Source organism: Trachinotus anak, unplaced genomic scaffold (assembly GCF_046630095.1).
Source record: "Trachinotus anak isolate AG129_WGS33_773 ecotype Australia unplaced genomic scaffold, CSIRO_AGI_Tana_v1 ptg000026l, whole genome shotgun sequence".
In the NCBI taxonomy this organism is placed as follows: domain Eukaryota; kingdom Metazoa; phylum Chordata; class Actinopteri; order Carangiformes; family Carangidae; genus Trachinotus; species Trachinotus anak.
In genome coordinates this window covers 3,202,458-3,224,807 of record NW_027273877.1, presented here as the reverse complement: position 1 = coordinate 3,224,807, position 22,350 = coordinate 3,202,458, and the positions used below count along the sequence as shown (strand labels likewise).

The 22,350-nt window shown below is 42.9% G+C and overlaps 1 protein-coding gene and 1 long non-coding RNA gene across 8 annotated transcripts in view; one reads left to right on the top strand and one right to left on the bottom strand.

Moving 5' to 3' along the window:
* The window catches only part of LOC139609766 (uncharacterized), a 177,757-nt gene that overhangs the window by 80,531 nt on the left and 74,876 nt on the right, over positions 1 to 22,350 (bottom strand). For all 6 annotated transcript variants that reach the window (XR_011685350.1, XR_011685346.1, XR_011685349.1 and 3 more), the window contains exon 7: positions 2,366 to 2,466. This is a non-coding gene — a long non-coding RNA (uncharacterized lncRNA). The remainder of the gene's footprint in view (positions 1 to 2,365; positions 2,467 to 22,350) is intronic.
* Positions 14,035 to 22,350, top strand: part of LOC139609761 (prospero homeobox protein 1-like) — a 38,044-nt gene continuing 29,728 nt past the window's right edge. The window contains exons 1-4 of one of the 2 annotated variants that reach the window (XM_071464724.1): positions 14,035 to 15,563; positions 19,120 to 19,527; positions 19,721 to 20,350; positions 20,613 to 21,851. In XM_071464724.1, coding sequence (XP_071320825.1) covers positions 19,177 to 19,527; positions 19,721 to 20,350; positions 20,613 to 21,851 — 2,220 coding nt within the window. In that variant the 5' untranslated portion in view covers positions 14,035 to 15,563; positions 19,120 to 19,176. Of the gene's footprint in view, positions 15,564 to 15,607; positions 16,575 to 19,119; positions 19,528 to 19,720; positions 20,351 to 20,612; positions 21,852 to 22,350 lie in introns of those variants that run through there. The other variant, XM_071464725.1, reaches the window with a different exon arrangement.

Here is a 22,350-nt window from a genome sequence, read left to right as displayed (position 1 = left end):
GAATCTGTGAAGAAGCGAGACGTTCAGTGTTGTTCCAGACAAACAACAGTATATGAGGAAATACCGAATGAGTTTCCACAATAGTCGACTTCTGAATATGAGACACGTTCTCTATTGTCATACCTTTCAAATGTGGATTTTATATTAAGTTATGAGCAAGTATGTCCACATTTAGCCTTTGAGGGAATCAAAAAATGTTGAACTTGTCGAAATCTGAAGTGGTTATCAAACTTGTCCCCACTTAAAGCACAGCAGTCTCTACTCAGATTCCTATGAGATGTGAACAGTGATTTTTACTTTAATTGGATGTCATTTGAATAACTGGTTGAAGCGGTAACACTGTCCAGTAGTCAAAAAAAACTAGGTCCTAAAAAAATAATAAAAAATTGTGCAGCCGTGACCCAAAAAAAGGATCCAAGCCTCCAGGCTAGAAACTGCTAGACAAGGTTATTGGCAAACATGTACCTGAACATGATAAACTTTACTTTCAGTAGTCGAGAGGAACTACTACCAGCCAAAGTAAAGACACTGAGGTTATTTAATGGCTTTCTGCACTTTAAGATACTGATATCACCAACACCTGAGCTGCACAGAGGAAATCATTACGGTGGTTTGTGTTCAAGTTGTGTTTAATAGGCAGGGGAGAGTCTGTAATTGGAAAGGAAAGTTTATACTTCACAGGTAGATAATTGTGTGTGTGTGTGTGTGTGTGTGTGTGTGTGTGTGTGTGTGTGTGTGTGTGTGTGTGTGTGTGTGTGTGAGAGACAGAGAGTGTGTGTGTCATAAGATGAATGTCTGGTTCTTCTGTGGCTGGCAAGAATCTTCCTACAACAGTAATTACAGACTCTCGTTTCTCTGGAAGATGATCCAGGAGCGCGTGCACACACACACACACACACACACACACACTCCTGCCAAAAGACAACACCCCAGTACTCCCCTCCTAGATGCACCTGAGGAAAGAATAACTGTCATCACACACACAAACACACACACACATCCTTGCACCTGAATACACTCATGTGCCAGCAAAAGGCCAGTACCGTCTGTTCCTGCCACACACACACACACACACACACACACATCCTGTACACAGCCTCTCTCTTCCTATTTTATCTTTTAATTTTCTTGTCAGATTCTCTACTGAACCATGTATGAGTTCATTTGCAAAAAAAAATATTTGTGAATCCCACACCAGCAGGTTTAGAGTGCTTTAAGATGTTGCTGTTGGCGACTGTCTAACCCATCACGGATCTGTCAAATCGAACCGTTGAAAGCAGCATCTCATTTGGACTTTTACATTTTGTTTAGTTTATTCATGATAATGCCTATTCATGCTTTTGTGTTAAATATACAGGCCTGTACAAGCAGGAACCTTCTGTGACCGAGTCTAAGACAGTAACTGAGTCTGTTCTGCATCACAGTTTTAAACAGGTACTCAGACTCCATTGTGAGATCCACATCTGTGGCAAGTTTGACATAAAGGTGAATTTTAGTCATGTTAAATGTCGTACCATGGTGCAACAGACCTTGGTAATAACAGCCTGGTCTTAAACGGCTGCTGTTACTAGTATTTTACAAAAATGATTTTTGTCACCAGCCCTGCAGTCAATTTTTGCCTCTTCTTTCTTTGACTTCACCGCAGAACATAAACATGTTGTAATTTCATCTTCTGTCACATAATCCGCCACAGTGAGACACAAAGATTTAAGATGCCAGTATGCTTCATAAAAACTACTTGTACTGAAACCCTTTTGGATATTTGCGACCATACCCCAGCCATTACAGTCCTTATGCAAAACTTATACTTATTTTACTGTATTTACTTTATTTTACTATATCAGTAAATCTATAATAGTTATGTCTTAAATGAAGGTAAACATATGTAGATGTTAAAATGACACGTGCAGCACTTGAAAAATGTGTCTAACCCAATGTTGTTGTTGATGTCTTAGTTGGGACTGTTAATGTGTGTTGACAGATGTGAACTAAAAACAGTACAGTGGGCAGGTGTGAGTAAACACACAAGACAGATGATGTGTGAGTTGGTGGTGTGTGTGTGTGTGTGTGTGTGTGTGTGTGTGCAAGTTAATTGTCTCAAGGAGTTAGACAAGCCTTCATAAATCATTAATGCAAACACACACGCACATTTAGCAGGTTGCCAAAGTGGCGCCTTACCCAGGTGGCACACACACACACACACACACACACACACACACACACACACACTCAGCGCGTTTAACACCTTGATTAAAAAAAACCAAAAAAAAAAAAAAAACAGTTACCCTGAAGAATGACAGACAGATTGAAGATGGGAGGACAGGCGGAGGAGGAGGAGATATCATGATGAGGGAGGAAGACACACCTGTTATTAGCTTTTCTCCAGACGGTCGATGGGATGGAAGTTGGGACGAACGGATCAAAGGAGGGACAGTGAAAAGGATGAGGTGGAGACAGAAGGAGATCCTGGGAGAGAAAGAGAGAAATCAGAAGGCATTAATAATGGATGGCAGATCCTCCGAGACCATGTTCAGACATTAATAATGGATAAGACTCAGCTGGAGGGGCAAGGGAACGCCTCAGCAGAATCTACCTGAGGAAAGAAGAACGACAAGAAAGTACTCATATGATGTGCCTGTAGACTTTGTTAAACCCGCTCGGTGCCTGAACTTAAATCCAACATGAAGTTGTGGTCAGATTCATATCACTGCTAGATCATGTCGACCTTTATTTCCTGTCAAACACAGAGAAATAACTAAACTTTCTTCGACATCACAGTAGTTAGTATCATCATCCGGCATTGTTTGAAACTACATAAGTTTTAGAAACAACAGAAAACAGAAAACAAAAGTTAAAAAAATAGTTGTCAGTAGCTTTCACTGCAAAATGAAAACCAAAACCTGTGAATGTGTAATTAAGATTAGTGGTCATTTCAATCAGATGCTTGAAATGATCATCATTCTGAATTCCCTACTGAGTCTGATTTTAAATGAGCTGTGAGAAAAGCTGTTTTCAGAGACATGTGGTTACACTGCAACCCTTAAAAGGACAAGGTAAAGCTTCGATTGAAATGAAATGATTGAAAAACACAGAAACATTTCCTGAGAGACCTCAGAGGTGCAGTTTAAACTTTCCCAATGAGGGTGGTTATATGCCAGATTGAAAATCAGACGAACCAAAAACTCAAAAATTTCTGCATGACAGGAGCGACAAGGAGAGGGCTCAAGCTAACTATCATTTACCTTGTGCACGTACACACACACAAGCACAGATGTTTACACACACTAATGTGAGACAGAAAATGCAGATGCTGCTGCACATGCAAACACATATTTTTGCACACTTACAGAGATACACAGACTAAAACACACAAATGAACACACAGAGTCTGGTTTACTGCCAGTTCTTGATGACACTGAGAGGGGAGAAAGAGGGAGAGTGCTCTCTCTCTCTCTCTTTCTCTCTCTCTCACACACACACACACTTTCCACAACATTGTCCTGCTGCCTCTCTCTTCCTCTATGTCTATTACATCCTCTCATCTTTATTTTACACACCCCCTTTGTATCAACACACACACACGCAAGCAAATGAGCAGCACACTTAAACTAAATGGGTGGCCTGATGGTGAATCACTGTCATTTAGCAACAAAGACCTCAGCTTGTTGTCCCTTCATCCCCCTCTCCCTCTCTTCATCCGTCTCTTTCACTTTCGCTCTCTCTTCCTCTCTTTCTGGCCAATATGGGTGTGTAATTGTTGTTGACACACACACATCCCTACGCACATCCCGACACATAAACACAAGTATTTCCACTTTCACATCTACTATCACAGACGTGTACATGTGTGAAACACACACACCGTATGGGTGTATAATTACAGTGAGTGAAGCAGCACTAAGGAATAATTACAGAGGCTGGTTGCTGTTGTTGTTGTTTCCAACAAATAAACCAGAACACAAACAAGATGGAGGGGTGAGCGGTAGGTCAAGCCATCTCTGTGATGACGCTGTAATACGGCGCCATCTCCCATTTCTGCATGTGCTCTCTTTCTGCGCTGTATGGACAAAAGTATGTGGACACTAGACATTACATCAATATGTGTAAGTATCTCCGAAACTATGGGCATTAATCTGTTTCTATAACAGCCTCCACTCTCCTGGGAAGACTTTAGGAACCTGGCTGCAGGGATTTGCTCCCAGTCAGCCGCGAGAACATTAGTGAAGCTGAGCAGCGATGCTGGGTGAAGGCCTGCCTCATGGTCTGCAGCTCAGTTGATCCCAGAGGTGTTGGAAGAGTTTGAGGTCAGGGGCCTTCCCCAAACTGGTGCCACAAAGCTGAGAGCACACTATTGTACGTTGTCACATTAACATTCCCCTTAACTGGAAATAAGTGCCAAAATCATATAAACAGGTCCCAGATAAGGGGTGTCTACATACTTTTGGCCATATACTGAGTCTTAATTAGCCATCTCTCTCTTTTTCACTACTTTTCCTTTTCTCTCTTTAGCTTTTGATATCTTTTTTCCACTTCCTTCAATGTCCAGTCTAACTCATTCACTCTCTCCCATACACACACACACACACACGCACAAAGACACAGTGCCCAGGCAGTCACCTGCACTGAAGGTAAATGGAGTGTGAGGTTTTACTGGTGCTGTGATTGCGGGGTACGGATCAGGAGGAAATAAGTGTTTGGTTTGTTTATGTTTATGCTGTCAGACAGCAGGTGGCGGAGTCAGCACACCGCCTCTTGACCTGCACTGGGGAGAGGCGTGGACTGAGGTGTGCAAAGTGGGAGGGTGGGGGGTGGGGGTGACACTCGCAAAACTTAAGTCCAAACATTTCTCCCATTAATTCTGACAAGAGGGAAAAAGTTGGCGAGTGAGCTGATGACTGACAGGAAATACTGTAAATGTACATCTTCAAATACAAATCAACGACATGCTGTTTCGCAGTCTCAACACCAAGTGAATCCTATGGGAACTTCACAGTGCTGATAGTCACAGATAAGACAGATGCATTTGTTCATGTGAGTGTATATGTGTGAGTCAGTGCGACACTCTTGCATGTCCATCAGTATCTGGCAAAGAATGTGTGTGTGCGCGCGTGTGTGTGTGAAGCAGTAGGGGAGGTGTGAGGTTGTGAGGTTGTGGGTTATCCCACTGTGTCAGAGAGAAAAAGAAAGAAGGAGGGAGGGAGCTCTTGCATGTAGAAAAAAAAGGAGAGATGAAAAATGGACGATAAACGAGTTCAGTATGTGCTGGCTTTGTTCTCCTGAAGGGCTGGGTTCACCAGCAGATGAAGAGCTAACTCTTACTGGGAAATCACAGCTTGGCACAGGTCTCTGTGCTTCATTTGTTTGCTTTCTGTCTCTTTATTCTGTTTCCTAACCCTTAGTTTTTCAGTTTTTTAGTCTTTTTATAAACCTATTTTCCCATTTCTTGCTCTTTCTCTGCCCTTTTTCCTTTTGTTACTTTTTTATACAGTTTTTCTCTCTACTTAGTCCCTCTTATCTTTCAATCCTTTCCCTTTTTATCAACCTGCCTGTCTCAACTTGTACTTTACCTCCATCTCCATTTAAACACATCTCGTGTGGGTCCCTCTACCTTAAACTCCTCTGCTCTAAAAAAAAAAAACAAAAAAATGAAACTACACAAACTGCAACAAACTCAAAAAAGGCTTTCAAACACATATGGCCAGAGTAGAAATTGACACTTGAGACAGTGACTGTGAGATAATTAGGAGAAAAACTTTAGAAAAGAGAGGTGAATTTAGATTTTAAAAATGCCTTTTAAAAGTGGCTTTTCATTAAGACTAAATGTGAATTAATAATGCTGCATGTAGAAATACAGTGTCAAAAATGCCTTAATATGACATAAACAGTGAGGACACACTTGCTGGAAGGATCAGCAGTTCTTCACATGTTGTGCTAACAGGTAGAAAAGTAATGGGAAATCAAGAAAGTGGAGAGTTTTCCAAATGCTGAGGAAACACCAGCAGCACAAGATCACTGCAATGCCAGACCACAACATGTATGATTAGTTTTTGTATGATATAGTCTTGTCATATAGTGATAACTAAAACAATAGTAGGCACCAGGGATGCTGTGCAACTAAACACTATATTGGCAGAGACAGAACAATAGTTAATTTTAAAAGTGATGTATTTAATGTGCATCAGTCAAATCAGGACAATACCTGATCCTCTTAAAAACGTATTGGCACCGATAAGGAATTTTACCCCTATTCACAAAAACATCCAGAGCATTGGGAAATGATTCAGCCCAGTTAGATCAACTGTATGAACCTGAGTAATCAGCAAACTATAGTGAGTGAAGCCTTTAAAAGCGCTCATAACCTTGTTAATAATGAAACCTAGGTATTATCAGATACAGTCAATTGGTTGAAGGAGAAACTTGGCAATATTTCCAGAATAGATATTTTGTTTTTGTGCTCTGATAATCATACATCAAAATCAAAGACAGCTCAGTAAGTCATGTTCACTTTTCCAGTCAGGTGTAGAGAGGCCTCATATTGATGTTGGAGTGAAGGACAGAACATTAATTCATCTGTTGTACAGCCCACTTGAAAAAACATTTGCCTTTTAAAAGTATACAGGTCCCCAGTTAACAACTATGAGGCTGTCAAAGATGTTATTAATTATGAGCAATGCAATATTACAGTATTAGTACAGAAATTATATCCCAGCATTTGAAATGTAACAAGGTAAAATAAAGAAATGAAAAACTATTAAATATAGAAATAATATAAAATGTGATGTGATCGTTAGAGTCACATCTTAAATACATTCCTTCTAGACATGTTTACTTCAGCTAGACTGAGCTTTGCAATATAATTACCTTGTTACTTAAGCTCATATGTGTGTATGCACATGTTCACGCACGCCTGAGTGTGTACGTTAGTGTATTTAATACCCTAACAACCTTATTACTTGCTGTGTTTTTACCTTAAACTTCTTCCTTGGTTAAACGGGAGCACAGATCAGCTGGAGATCAGCCCCGGGCGTTTCCTTACGTGCTCAGTCAAAGGGACGGGAGGTAAAACTCTGTAATTCAATTTCAATTAACGGAGAGGAGGAGAAGAGGAAGCTTTAATTGACTGTTGTTATGGCCGAGCTGTGTGTGTGAGAGTCGGTCTGACCACACACACACACACACACACACGTCCTACTTTCTCTTTGCTTGATTATATTCAGCTCGTTTCCCGTCTTTGTTGGGGCAACATGGATATGGAGTCAATATTCATAAAGATTACCACTGTATTGTATGTATTAAATTATTACATGAAATAACAGAAAAATGTCAATTACACTGTTTTTTGTTTGTATCATTATATTTAAACATTTAGCTTTCAACAGAGTTTTATTTACTATATTACTAAAAGCTGGTTATGAACGAGGTTCATCAGATGATAAAATGCTCAAGGGTTAATTCATTTTTATCTTTTGTGATTTTTATTAAATGAAAAAAAAGTCAGTAAACTCAAACTGTTTGTTTAAGCTACTTTCCCTCTCCAAAGCTTATTCTAATGTGCCAAGGGCTATCATTATAATACCCCACGCAAATATGGCAGCATTATTACACTGAGGACGGTTTCATCCCCAAAGTGATGGCTACTCACAAACGTCCTGAAAATCCGCCCCGCGATGCCTGCCTGTCACATTGTGTACAAAACGACACGGGTCAATGAGTAGATGTGAAAAAAAGAGAAGGAAAAAAGCCCCACAGAACTGCTTTTACCAAGTTTGTTTTTGCTCTTTTTTCCTCTTTTTATCCTTTGTTTGTTTGCATTATTTGTGTGGGGATTTTTTATTCGGCATCTCCTCATCCCTCGTCGTGCGTTTTTGGCTCTGCTACAAGGCTTTAATGAAAGCATTTCAAGCAAACATGTTGATTTTTGTTTCCATGGGGATCCAGAAGGCCTGACAATGTCACCGAGGCTTCGGCCAACAGACTGATGGAAAACACTGCCGCCTTTTTCCCTCTTTTATTCACATTGTTTCCCTCTATTTCTCCTCAACTCTCCACCTCTGATGCATCTTCTCTTTCACTCTACTTCTTCTCTATTCTATCTATTTCTAATTTCTCCAACTCTACCTACTCTCTTCTGTCTTTCCATTTACTACTTGGCTTTCCTTATCCATCTTTTTATGCCCTCAACTCAATTTCTCTCTTTCTCTCTGCCTTTTCTCTCTTTTCTCCTCTTTCGGACCCTCTCTGTTCTGTTCACTCTCTGTCTTCCTTTGTTGTCGTCTATGTGTGAAGAGCTGTGATAAATAAAGACAAACACAGCAGTATATGTGTGCGTGTGTGTGTGTGTGTGTGTGCTTAGGAGACGGACGCCAGCTCTCTGATAGCATTGTTAGCCTCTCCACCTCTCCTCACTCCACTGCACATCCAGCTACAGGCTTTCTTCCCCCTCTCCATCCCTCCATCCACCCAGGCCCTGAGCCAGGAAGGCGGCATCAGGGCCAAGTCAGGCCAGGTCGGAGGCTTCATTGTGGGGCTGCAGGGGGTGTCGGTGCTGGGGGATGAGGACCGAGGATCCAGGCCAAGCCCCAGACCCAAGACCCTGATCTGGCTTGCCAGCCGGCCCACTGATGGGCCTTCGTGGCTCGGCACCACATCAGGGCAAGAGGGGCGGTGGAGGCTGGAGGTCTCAGCAGTAGTAATGGCAGTGGCTAGATTAAGACCTTCCCTTAGAATCAGCACAATAGAAGAGGGATACAGTGAAGCTACAGACACATACACACACACACACACAAGCAAACACACATACACACTGCCTCTATTCAGCCTTGTCCATGTCGTCCATCAGGCAGAAAAACATGAATAAATACATGAGCAGTGTAGAGCTCCATAGGTCTGATAAAAAGAAAGAAAAACACATGAATTACAGGAACTGAAAGAAAGAACAGTAAATTGAAAAAAAGGGAACAGATGAATAATTTTGATGGTTTTGTACTGCAGTAATTGTACTGGGAGAAAAAAAAACGGGGGGAAAGAAGGATGATGAATGACGAATATCCTCCAAGTCCCTGAGCTCAGGAAATGGAATAATTATAAAAAGTTAAAGTTAATGGCAGAAATGAACTTTCAGAGGCCTCCGAGTTGTTGTAGTATCAGGTTTACTCAAGTACAGTAATGACAAGAGTGGCCTGGTTGTGCTATTCTATACACAGGCAGAGACGATGAAAGATAACACTATGCAATAATAAATGACAACAAAATCAGTGTAGTGAGGCTGAGCCAAAAAGCACACTGCAACTATTACTTTCACTACAATGACGTCTATTAGCATTACCACTGCTACAGCTGCACCAACTTCCACTAACAGAGTTACAGTACCATGATTGGTAGTACTGCTACCACAGCATCAGTATGACGACTATTACATTCACTGTTGCTGATACTAGTATGACCACACTTCTGCAACTCACAGTTTACTTCCACAAAGTGTCAAGTGATCCAACACCTGACTGGACTAAATTACCAGTTGCTGGGCACACAAAACAAAAAAATGTAGATGCAAAAATAGTAACATATGTGCATAACATAATCTGTAGAAAATACTATTGCAAACTCTCCACCACACCTGGTTTCTCAATAAATTTGGGGTGGAGAAACAGGGCATGCAGTTGCAGAATCAAGATTAATTTTAGTTGTATAATATCTAGTTTAGACAGTTTAAAGGGCTGGTTCACCCAAATTAAAAACAGTTGAACCAAGCCTGTGAGATTTATTCCGGTATTGTGAGGCCGAAAGCTGATGGCTCACCTGTCCTGAGAGGATACACAACTGCTCAATCCAAACCCTAACCGCAAGTAATGATGCTGATTGAGACATTTTTATGAAGACTTTTAATTACTTTTGTTTTTGATAGTTGGGAACCAGTGTTACTAGTGCACAAGATTTTAGAAACAGACGTGTTCTTAAAGACACTTGTAGCCTGAATGTTGGAGCACCAGATCAGCTTGTACTAAGGTAATTCTTTCACAGATTCAATTGTGGACAAAACCATGTCTGAGTTTCACCCACAACTGACAGATTCTTTCACACTTGATTAATAGACGCACAGCTAAATACAGTAGATAATTTCACAGAAGATAAAGTTTGGGTCAAGCTAAATTATCCAGAGCATTGCTCACTTCTCTAATTTATTCACATAATATGCAGAAATTTTGAGCTTCCTTTCACAGATTATTCAAGGCGAAAGTGGAGGGAGAAAGGAAAGCTGACAAAAACAGGCAAAGAGAGAGGATGATGTGCATTAAAGTTCACAAAGTATAAATAAACCTGAGAGGACATAGTGCCTGCTCAGTGCAAGGCACTCTGTGTTGCTTTATTGAGCACTGTTCATTTTTCTTTGTGTCAGCTAATGTTCATGTTTTTGGCCACACAGGAGAGTAGAGGAGCCTAGATACCTGGTAATATCTCCAATAAGACCTTTTTACCACCTCTTACCTCTTCACCTATACTATATGTTACTTCTGTAGTCAAAGTGTGTGTGCATGTGTGTGTGCATGTTTGTGTCACTGCTCTCAGAAAGGACCCTGGGACCCTCCTCGACAGTGAGAGCTTTTAGCTCTTCTTCGCTAATGTCCTGAATAATGGCATCTTGATGGAGAGAGAGTAGACGAAAAAGAGAAAGAGGAGAAAGAGAGAAAGGGGCAGAAAAAGAGAGAGAAAGAGTAGACTGGGAGGGGGAAGAGATGGAGAAAAAGACAGAAAGAGAAACCAGTGCATCCATCTCCAGACCTCCATCAGCAGCAGGCCTATCATTATTCCCTCTCTCTGCCATTTTATTTTCATTATTCCCTTTTCGTCTCTTTTTTCAGCATGATGATGATCCACAGAGATTTTATTTGCTTTTGCAAAAAGACACATCTCAGTGTGTGTGTGCACATGTCTGGCCACATGTAAGAAGTCATTTTGTGACACGCCAACCTTTTAGCAAAGTGAACTTTTGATGACATTAGGAAGAAAAGGGAATATGCTGCTTTAGCTGAAGCCACGACAGAAGTCCCTGAGGATGCAACATCACTAATGGCTGCTAAGTGTTGGCTCCCACAGAAACACCAACTTGACGGAAGTCCAGTCAAAAGTTTGAAGTTTTCTGTTGATATGCAAAGTTCATCTGGTCTGAGCTCATTAGACCTCAGTATTTAAATTAGTTTCTTGTTATGTGTATTCTTTTAAATGTTACATTAAGAGAAGTGAATTTTGGTGTCACCGTAGTTGCCACTTGCTCTGTCAACCTCAGCTTCAGCCAGACTTCCTCCACCTTTGTAAGAATTTACATTTTCTGTAGGTTGCTGATACAGAGGCGAGTGAGACAAATTAACCCCAACCCTCTGCACCAAACAGCACCTCAGGCATGTAAAGCTGACATCACTGATGAAGTGTGTGTCTTCTTCGGTCAATGGTTGAAACAGACAAGTGGAGCTGGAATAAAACTGTTTAAGACTTGCAAGATAAAACTGTTTCCTGTTTTGTGACGCCAATAAATGCAGCAGATTTTCTGACCCTGTGATACATTACCTATAATCCACCAGAGGCTGGTAGAGGCATCTTAAGTGTTTGATTTAGTTACTCGCCATGTTAAAGTGGTATAAGGAGCACCTTTAAACCTAATTCACTCTCTGTTGTTTCAATTTTGCTCTTTAAAATGGGGTTTGAGGTGACATTCCCTCCGAGGTAAATATATGTGACCCTTGTACTGTAAAAGTGTCACTACAGTGCTGTGCAAGCTGAAAGACACTGCTGAATAAATCACAAAGACAGTCGTTAAATATTGACACTGATAACTTGAAAAATGTCACATTCAAGGGGAAAAAGATTTTGAGAATAGTGCGCTCAATTTCAAAGCTATCTCAGGTGTTATTGTCATCCTTTTGCTTCCTTTTCTCTTGTGGGGAAACTGGCTCAGACTGCCGGCGGAACATGAAGGATACTGTGCTGTTTGACCATGACTTACATTTGTTTGGATTGTCAGTTTGGGTCTTTGGTTAAATCCTGTAATATTAGCAGCGGCTGGTTGATTAAAAACCTCACTGTTGGTACTTGGGTTATCGGGTCACTCTGGGATGTCGGCATTCAGCTGCAGCGGATAAACTGCAGGGACAGTTCAGGGGTGACTGACCGTGGCCGAAACACACACAGAAACACACTTTCAATCCCACACTCTCTTTTTTCTCACAGTTTCCACCTTCTTTTCTTTCTCTGTTTCACAAATGCAAGCAGAGTGGTTCTATGTGCGTGTCCCTCTCTCTCACACACAGACACACTGGTGGGGGTCATCGCCACATCAGGCAAGTAAACACAGGGAGTTCAACTAGTTAAACATTAATACATTTATTTTCTACTCTACAACTACTGCAAATATTTTCAATACTCACCAATTATAGTTTCAAATAAGTGAAAGCACATACTTGTGAATATTATCTACACTTTTGAGCTTTTTTTATGTGGCTGTTAGTAGCAACACCTCTCTTGAGAAAAGACCATCCTCTTATGTTTTTTTCTACTGTTATAAATTTACCAGCTGCCCTCCTACTCCTTTTGGCTTTTTCTTTAAACTGCCATTATTTTTTCCCCCCTAATTGTCTCATTCCAACCATCTTCAGCAGCAAAACTGTGTCATAAGCCAAATTAAACGCTGCCCCCTCCTCTTTAATGAGACAACAGGATTCTTCCCGACAACCATATAACAATGCGCACATTCATGCACACACAGCTCCGTCTTATTTTGGCCTCACTCTCAGAAAATCGCAAATATATATATATATATATATATATATATATATCCACAATCCCAGGAGCCAAACTCATTTGATAGAAACTGGACTTTTATTGTCTGCTCTTTTTCCTCCTCCTCCAGCTGTGCCTGCGCTGCAGATGCGCGGCTGCTCGCACATACGTGAAGAGGAAATACTCAAGTTCATATGAAAGTTACTAAACTGCAAAACGGCATCACCCAGGGCTCCGCCGCTCAAATAGGTCACAGCTTTTACAGCACATTGTTAATTGGGAAAAAAGCGAGCTTTGTGTGTTGCACTATGGTGAAGTTCAGTTGCCGTGTCTCTGCCAAATAATTGGCAAGAGATCATTAGACAACCGGGGCCTGTTTGCCTCTGCATGCACGGACAACCTGTGTAGCACGAAACGCACCTCTGTCTCCTCGGGGGAAATACTTACCGGACACTGGGGTTTAATATTTGTCTTTTTCCATAAATTAAACCACACGACACTGCCGCAGAGTACTTTAAATAATTGCATAACTTCGTGTAAATGCCGATTATTCCCGTGCGTAATTAGGTTAAGAGGAGAGATGCTGGATAAGTGGCACTGCCGTGCACAGCCCTGATGCTGCTCGTTTGTTAGAGAGTCCGCTGATATTTAACACTGGGTAATAATGGAGCAATTCCTATCATTTCAAACGGCCTCGTTTAAAACAAGATGAACACAGTATTCAAGAAAATGGTTTCATCTCAACAACTTTGAATACAGATGCGCTTTATTATGGTAGAAAATACAAGTGTTTTTGATAAGGTGGCCCCCTTACACACACACACACACACACACACACACGAAGCGCACTGGCATACCTTTGCATGAGCAAAGAAAATATCTCCATATTTACTTGAATCTGGCAAATTTCCAATCCAATTCCGCTCGAAATTGTTTTTAAAAATCACACCAAAAATGTTGACATCTATGGTTCAACTTGTCTGATTTTCATGTTTTTTCCTTTGTATGTGCCTCACACTTTCCCCTCAGAAACAGTTTAACTTCACAGATTTCACCTGAATTAGACAAAGAGAGGCAGAGCTCGCTGCCTTGTTTAAACGGACATTTTCCCCTGAATTGATTATTCTTATTAACTTCCCTGGACGATCACATTCGCTTCATGTATTTTATGTGTGGTTTTGGTTTTATTCATCTGTTGAGCGCTTGTGGATTTACAAATGATCCGTCCTACAAAAACGGTCTGTGAAATAATTCTGGCTTTTTTTTTTTTTTTTTTTTTTTTGGTCGACCTGCGCACCCAGAAAAGAAAGCTGTGAGCCAGAGCCATCAATGAACCTCGACACTGTAGGAACCTGATGTTAACTCAGCTGAACAATGGCTCCAAAATCTTTACAATTTTTTTTCATGAGGCCAAACTCGCTCCGGTTTTTTCATAGAAATTGTGACAAGTGAAGCTGATTTTTTTTTTTTTAATAAATAAAAACTCGGCTCGGGATTCAGTGGTGATTCTTGAAAGGCCTCGGAGCGTTGTCTGTTAAAATTCGCTTTAATACAGTCTTTGCATATTCTCGTGATGATGTTTTATTGAACAGCTCTCGGTGCCTTTGGACGCACGGACAGTGGGGCTGGGTTAGTGCAAACGGAGCGACTCGTCAAAGCAAGCTCCCGCTCTGCTGAAGTGTCCTTGAGCAGAGCACTGACTCCCTGTCAGCCCTGACAGTGATCTCCGGAGAGGAGGGGGGTTTCCCCCACCAGAAGCATCGTGTTATTTTTCTGCGTTTTGGGAAACTTTTTGTGATTTACAACGAGCAGCGCAAAGGGGAACCCGGTTGTTTCCAATTATGCAAACGCGATTCCGGCTGCATGAAGCAACGAGGGCAATGAAAAGAAACATAAACTTCAGTAAAAAGCCCGTTTATTGAAATCTCAGGAATCATAGAGCTCAGCGCATGCAGTGCACCTGTACACACACATATTGTTGTACCCTATTTTTTATTGAATAACACAAATATACATGTTAACTTTACTGCTTTGATGTGTTAAATTGATGTATTTGCATCACAAACTGGGCTCTGATTCCCCTTAAGTTTTCAATTAAAGAGAAAAAAAAACAAATCATGCTTAAACACGGAAAAGGATCAGCTGATGTCCTTAAAATGGGATTTAAGTTATGGAGTAAATTAACTCTACAACGATTTTCTGCAGCGTCTCCACTAATGAGAAAAGTTGGTGAACCTGACTTTCAGTTTACCCTCCGCATCTTCTCTGCTCCTCTCTCCTCCCTCTCCCTCTGCGCTCTGGCTGCGCGCTGTTTTCTGGGGGCTCCTTATAAATAAAATCCACCGTCTCCGGCTCCTCTTCCTTATTGGTCAGGTGGAGCCGTTACCTCACTCAGGGGCCGGTGACGCAGCGTCTTCACGTATCCTTCATGTGCGTCTCTGCTTGTTTCTTGCTGAGAGTCTTGCCGTCGGTCGGAGGGAGAAAGCGGGATTCGCGACGAGCCGAGAGTGCCGAACGGACCGGGTGCGCTCGACACTACACACTTCCCATCCCGGGAGGAGAGCGGCGCACAAGAGCAATCTCTCTCTCTCTCTCTTTATCTCTCCCACTCTCTCTCTCTCTCTCTCGCTCCCTCCCGTACACACATTCACGCCCGCGCACACGCACGGCCTGCATACGTCTCCACTTTGCCGTGGTAAATTACGGCATTGATCTCAACGGCGAGTGCGGATCTGTCTCTTGTGTTCGCCCTTTCTTCGACGGACCGACTTGGAGGAAGGCACGGGAGAGAAGTGAGTAGAAACTTATCGCGCTTATTATTTATCACGGTTATAGTTGTCACCAGCGGGCTCACAGATGCTACTGCGGGCTATGTGTGTGTGCATATTGTGTGTGATTTGTCCGATCGCATTGTGTGTGTTCGCTGTAACTTAACTTCCACGGATGGTTCATAGAGACGCTCCGTCCCCGGCACACATCACGGATCCAAATGGGTTCAATGATTTTTCCCGAAACTGTTTCTGCTCATATTGACTTTATGCGCGTCAGTCTCCGGCTGTTGGTGACTTTTACCGGCTCTGTGAAGGTGGCTGCCTGGACTAAAATCACTGATAGGAGTGTTTTTTTTATTAAAACGAGGTTTTGTTCACTGCTTGCTGCCGGGCTTTTACTTTGGCGGTGGATACTGCTGAGTTCAGCTCGCATGGATTCAGGCTCCTGCCGTTGCTTTTGGATTTCGTGACAGTTGTTATCGGATGATTACGAAGTGTTTCGACACCGAGATGAGTTTTAAAATCCTGCCGCTCACATTCTCAAGTTAAAACAAATGAAGAACTGTGGCAGTGGATGAGAGAAAATCCTCCTCTGTCTAAATCAAAGTCTTTCAAGAATTTAAATCAAGTAGAAAACAAGAGCGAACTGCTTCAAGAAATTCTTCCCCTGACCCAACTCTGCCTCATCAAATGTAACTTTCTACGCTTTAATAAAAGAATAAACTGTTTCATGTTTTCAGTGAGCGCCAGTCCACCTCTCCTTTTGCTCCTGTCGTCTCATTACCGTGGACTAATGATTGTTTCTCTCTACATTCGCCGCCTGTAACGCCGTGCGTAAAAGTGGCAGCTTGAGTTTTCTGTCGGTCTCTGGACAGCGGTGCTGTCTGCTCGGAGCGCACACAGGCAGCTACAGCGAGAAGCACTGACGGGGATCCCCTTCATACTGAGGCGTCTCATATTTTTTCGAACCTCATTTTAACAAGAAAAACTACGTTATTTGGTTCCTCACAGCGGCGCAGAGGGAGGTAACAGGTGTGCAAATAACGACCTGCAACTATTACAGAAAGTTTGACATCCTAAAACCATTTTGACCCCGATTTCCATTTTTGCAATTTTGGCCAGAAGTATTTATATGAGGATTAAAGATTTCTAGAAATGTAACGCTTTCAGTTTAAAGGAAAATATGCCATTTACAGTGACTCACCAGTAACTTCTCATTTCAGTTCTCAATTACAGAGCAAGTTATTCCTGCTCTTCAAATTCAGATTAAAACAAGAGTTTCTGTTTTGTTACAGAAACCACACACACACACTCTCACATCTCCTTTCAATGCACCTTTCACAGAAGCTCATTTGAGCATTAATGCAAAAGGTTTTCACAACTATGCAAAAGTTTTACACCAACTGTGTATTGCTGCTGGTAGAGTGCAGGAGTCTAACTCTGGTTTCTGTGATATAATATTGCCAGTATTCACAGAAAAGGTGGTGAGGACATTTTCATCCTCTGTTGCTTTGTGTTTTACTGATGCAGACAGGAAACATTTGCTGTCTTTACACTGATACACCCTCAATTTGACCTCAGACACACATTTCAAAATAACCAAGTTTTCCAGCTCTTTGGACCCCCCTAATCTAAACTGTTTGTCTCTCACTATCTGTATACCCCTGTGTGTGTGTGTGTGTGTGTGTCTGTGTGTGTGTGTGTGTGTGTGTGTGTGTGTGTGTGTGTGCGTGTGCCAGACCTCTGCACAGAGTAATGCCAAGAAACCAATAATGCAAACAGTGAGCAATGAGTGTATGCATGCATGGACTGTATGTGACTGTGTGTCTGGTGTATCTGGGTCACTGCTGGGCACTGTGCTGAGGGGCCGAGTGTTTTTCTGAGCACCTCTCGTCTACAAAACTGAAACTCACAGTCACATTCAAACTTACCCTTCTCCCCTGCTTGGACAGTATTTCATTTGGTAATGGCCCTGCAGGAACACAACAGTGTCTGCTTTGTCGCATGTTGTTGGCTATTGCAAAAGCCTCTAATTGTGTCCTTGATTCTGTCTGAATGTGTTTTTGAGCAAGTTCACATTTTGTCTTTCTTTAAAATTTGTCGCGTTAGAGCTGCACAACTGTGCTCAGCTCCCATTAATGCAGATGTACCAAACTGTTGTAGGAAGTAGCTTAAATTTGTGAAATATTTCCCTAGACCTGACCCTGAAATCACTTGCAAAACAGATGCAAACAGGTAACATGGAAAAAGCTGCCTATGTGCATGTGTGCCATTTACCTCCCTAAAAATGGCCAAGCTTTGTTTTTGGTGAAGCTTTTTAGATGTTTTTGAATTTTTTGTCTTTGCCAATTGGCTTTGATTCCTTAAATGACTGAGGAAAGCAATGCTGAAAATCAACTGGGACTTAAATTCAGTTTTGGCCTGAGACTTTTCTTTCTTTCAGAAATCAGGTTTACATAGTTAAGGTGAGGGTACCCTACACTTTCTGGAAACCAGATATAGGTAAGAGTTTTGGATAGGAATGTATCCAACTCTTCAACATTTCCAACTCCTAGGATAGTTTTAGGTGTTTCCAGAGCATCAATAGATCACATTTGAAGTGAAATAAATAAAAATTCACTCATGTCAGAAAAAGAAACCTTTGAATAAGAAGTAAATTGAGAACTTGTCAAAACATCATAGCATTTATAAGAATTTAACTTTTCTTGATAAAATAAACTATCTGAACTTCAATAACAACAAAATTCAAAGTTTTAAAAAATGTAAGATAAGTACCCACTGCTTTCAAATCATGTGAAGATGTATAAAAGAAAACTAACACAAAAGGGAGAAAAAAAATCTTTTTTTTTTTCTTGAGAGTGAAGTGAAATCCCTCTGACAATAAGAGAGCCTGTCGATTCTTCACAGCTCCTCACAAGATGCAGAAATCAAGGTTACACCTCAGGGGAGGAGGAGGAAATGGGAAATTATTTTGGTTATTACAGGCAGGTGTTACTCCTCTGTGGGAACATCTCCTTGAACTATTTTAAAAGTGTGTTTTTTTTTCTTCATGGATGAGAAATGCACTATTATTTTGTATTTTGCTCAGTGTGCGATCGATAGAACTGTCTGCCCTTTCTGCTCCTGTCAGGTGTGTTGGTTTGCTGTTTGAAATTTTTGCAATGGTTGTTAAATAGTGATTTTTGCATCATATGGCAAATACACTCTGTTATTGTCTACTCTGTTTGAACAAAAGATAAAACAAAGACTAAAGACAGTTTTTCTACATTCTGTTTTGGAAAGAAAGACAAATTCACCACTTTAATAAAAGCTTTTTTTTAATTATAGAGCTAGTAACTCAATTCAAAATAATTTATAAAGCTTTTCCTTCTGTACAGACCAGCTCAATTTTCAAAATTAAGAGTCATTTAATATAGCTACCAATTTGACTGATTGGGCTCCTCTATGCCCGAAAAGAAAAAGATCTCACTGAGAATGAAAACTTTAATGCCTCTGTAGAGTTGAGCTAAATGCCTGAAAACTAAGTTGAGCTAAGGCTGAAATCTTATTGTGCTTATTTGTTTTTATTGTTGACCAGGTAACTCGTCTGTGTCTGTGAGGACCCTTGGTCATGTCTGTTTAGCTGCCCTGCGTGATGCCTGATCATGACAGCACCACCCTCCTAACCAGACAGACAAAGCGCCGACGTGTCGACATCGGGGTGAAAAGGACTGTGGGCAGCGCAATATTCACCCGCGCCAGGGAGACCCTGTTCGACAGCATGAACCAATCGCACGGCCCCGATCAGGACGGAGACTGCTCGTTGGTCAGTCACGGCCACGGGGGCACCACCAGTGATGGAGAGAAGTCAAATGTTTTGAGGAAGTTGCTGAAGAGGGCAAACTCCTATGAAGACACCATAATGCCTTTCCCCGGTGCTACCATCATCTCTCAGCTACTGAAGAGTAACATAGGAAAGAATGGAGGGAGTGACTCAGGTTTCCAGGTATATACAAACTCACAGGTAGTGGTGAACCAACAGTTTTAGTTGCCACTGAATTAACCGTGCATTTCACCCTTCAAATCAACCGAACAAACAAGGCACTAAATAGTCTTCAATCCTCATTCATTCATCCATTAAATCATTCATTTCATTTATTAATTGTTAATTAATCCTGTCCTCCTGTTATCCATCACAGGGGAGTGGAGCTCTGTCCAGTGGCGGCTCAGAGATCCAGGCCGAGGACGCCTGCAGCAACTCCTCCCGTGACCAGGACAGCCCATCTGACTGCCTCTCGCCTGGGCCTCCTCTTCCCCCTCCATCTTCCTCCTCCTCCTTTGGACGGCCACCACCTCCTTCGGGCCTCAACTCCCACGCTCCCTCTCAGCCCCTCTGTCTCTCCTCCTTTGACTTGGACAGGCTGTCGGACGAGCACCTCCGTGCCAAACGCGCCCGTGTGGAAAACATCATCCGCGGCATGAGTCACTCGCCACTGGTACGGCCCAACGGCAGCGACCACAACCAAGAAAACAACCGTGAGAATGAGAACAGTAGCAACAACAGCAACAGCAGCAACGATCACCGAGGAGATAGCAACAGCCACAACACCAGCAACCACAACCATATCCGGGGCGACTGTCCTTCTTCCCTCCTGAGCTCTCCAGGCTCGCGGGCCGGTGTCGTGGGGGTTGGTGAGGTTTACAGGGAGAATAAGAGAAAGCAGCGTCTGCCACAGCAGCAACACAGCTTCACCCAGCTGGTGTGCTCCAGGCAGGAGCAGAGACAGGAAGAGAGGCGGCAGCTCAAACTGCAACTGGAGGACATGCAGGTTGGTAGCCAATAACATTAAGACGTATGATGTGAACATTTGCAGCAAAAATGCACCAGCCGACCCTTGTGCTTTTATTTTTTCTGTATAAACCTTCAAGAGTTTCAAGAGTTTACAGAGCAACATGTGGCATTAGATAACATGAAGAACCCTGGAGTTCATCAAGTGGATTTCACATAATTGAAGGCATTCTGTAATATTTTTCGTCTCTTCTTTCAATTTTTCCATAATATTTAAACATTTTCTGTTCTCTCTTGTTCAGAAACAATTGCGCCAACTCCAGGAAAAGTTCTACCAGATCTACGACTCAGAGACAGAGGAAGAGGAGGAGAACGGCGAGAATGGAGAGGGCGACCGAGGAGGAGAAAGAGAGGAGGATGGTAACTTGTCAGAGGACAGTATCCGCTCTGACGGCCTGGAGGAGAGGCACAGAGACAGAGGGCGGCACAGCCATGACGAACTGTCTGAGCTGGACCCAGGTCTGTTCCTGGACCGGGCTCGAGCCCTCCTCCGAGAACAGGCCCTGTTAGATGGAGAAATGGAGGAAGATGTGGACGGCAGGGAGGAGGAGGAGAGAGGTGGAGAAAGGGTGATGAAGAGGAGAGGGGGAGCAGCAGGAGGAAGGGGAGGAGGAGGAAGGCAGTTAGCAGAGACGCTGAAGCAGGAGCTGAACTGCGCTGTGTCGCAGGTCGTCGACACCGTCGTCAAGGGCTTCTCTTCACCCAAGCAGGCTGTCAGTCACCATCATGGCTGCCACAGCAACACACCAGCTGCACCCTCCTCTTCCTCCAACTCATCCTCTTCGTGTCCTCCACCTTTCGGCCCCCTCCCCTCCCTTACCCCGGACTCACGCTTTGGCAGTGGTGCCCTGGCCCTCACTCTGAACGGCGATGGCAGTCCCACCCCTAACTACCACTCCTCCAACCAGAGGCTGCATTGCTTCGGCGATGTAATCGTCCCAAGTCCACTGGATTCATTTGGTGGTTTGAGCGGCAGACTGAGTGGTGTACCAACGCCAAACGACCAAACAGAGGCACTGCCACTGGTGGTGCGCAAGAGCGGCGGTGGTGGTGGTGGAGGAGAGAACATCAACCCCTCTCTTCCTCCTCCTCCTCCTCCTCACCATCCCTCCCTCCACCCCTCTCCCCTCACAGCCTCTCTCGGGTTCAGCCCTCCATCATTTCGCCACCCATTCCCTCTTCCCCTTATGGGTTACCCCTTTCAGAGCCCCCTGGGGTCACACGGGGGTGGAGCTGGCTACCCTCCAGGGCCAAAGGAGCACCATCGGTCCTCCCCTGATTCCATGGACATGACCCGGGAAACTGTCAGCCTCAGAACCAAAATGGCAGCCCTTGGAGGAGGGCACCTCAGTCACCACCACCACCACAGGCAGAGCTCACCGAGCCAGCATGGGCCAGAAGGTCTGTCCCTGTCCCTCATCAAGTCTGAGTGTGGGGACCTGCAAGACATTGCTGACATATCGCCCTACTCAGGCAGCACTGTATCCTTGTCCCTGTAAGGTCTTGTACCTGTGTGTGTGTGTGTGAGAGTGTGTTTGTTTTCTGGCTTTAAACCTTCAGAATGAAGGATATCCTCACCAAGTCATGTTTTCAGTCTTGATTTTGGTTAATCCTGGTCACTGGTATAATTACGCATTACACTGAACACATTCAATATCTGCAAGAAGAACTTAAAGATTTTGTTTGTACACTTGGAAAGCAGAGATTTTATTTCTCTGCTACACAAGAGTCACATTTTTACCAAAGTCAAACACACCGAGATGTCTTATAGGCGGCGGTGGCAGCAGGCAGTAGTCACAGAAAGTCTTTAACATCAATTAATCTGCATTAATTGGTTCCTGCTCTAACCCTCTTGTTTCCTCACTGAGTGGGGAAGATGAAAAGGGGCGCGCCGGGTCTTGCAAGAGATGGAAGATTAAACAGGTCGCACGCTGCTCTCTCAAGCCCTTTTAAGTCTGTGCAGCAGGTTGTGGTGTTTAA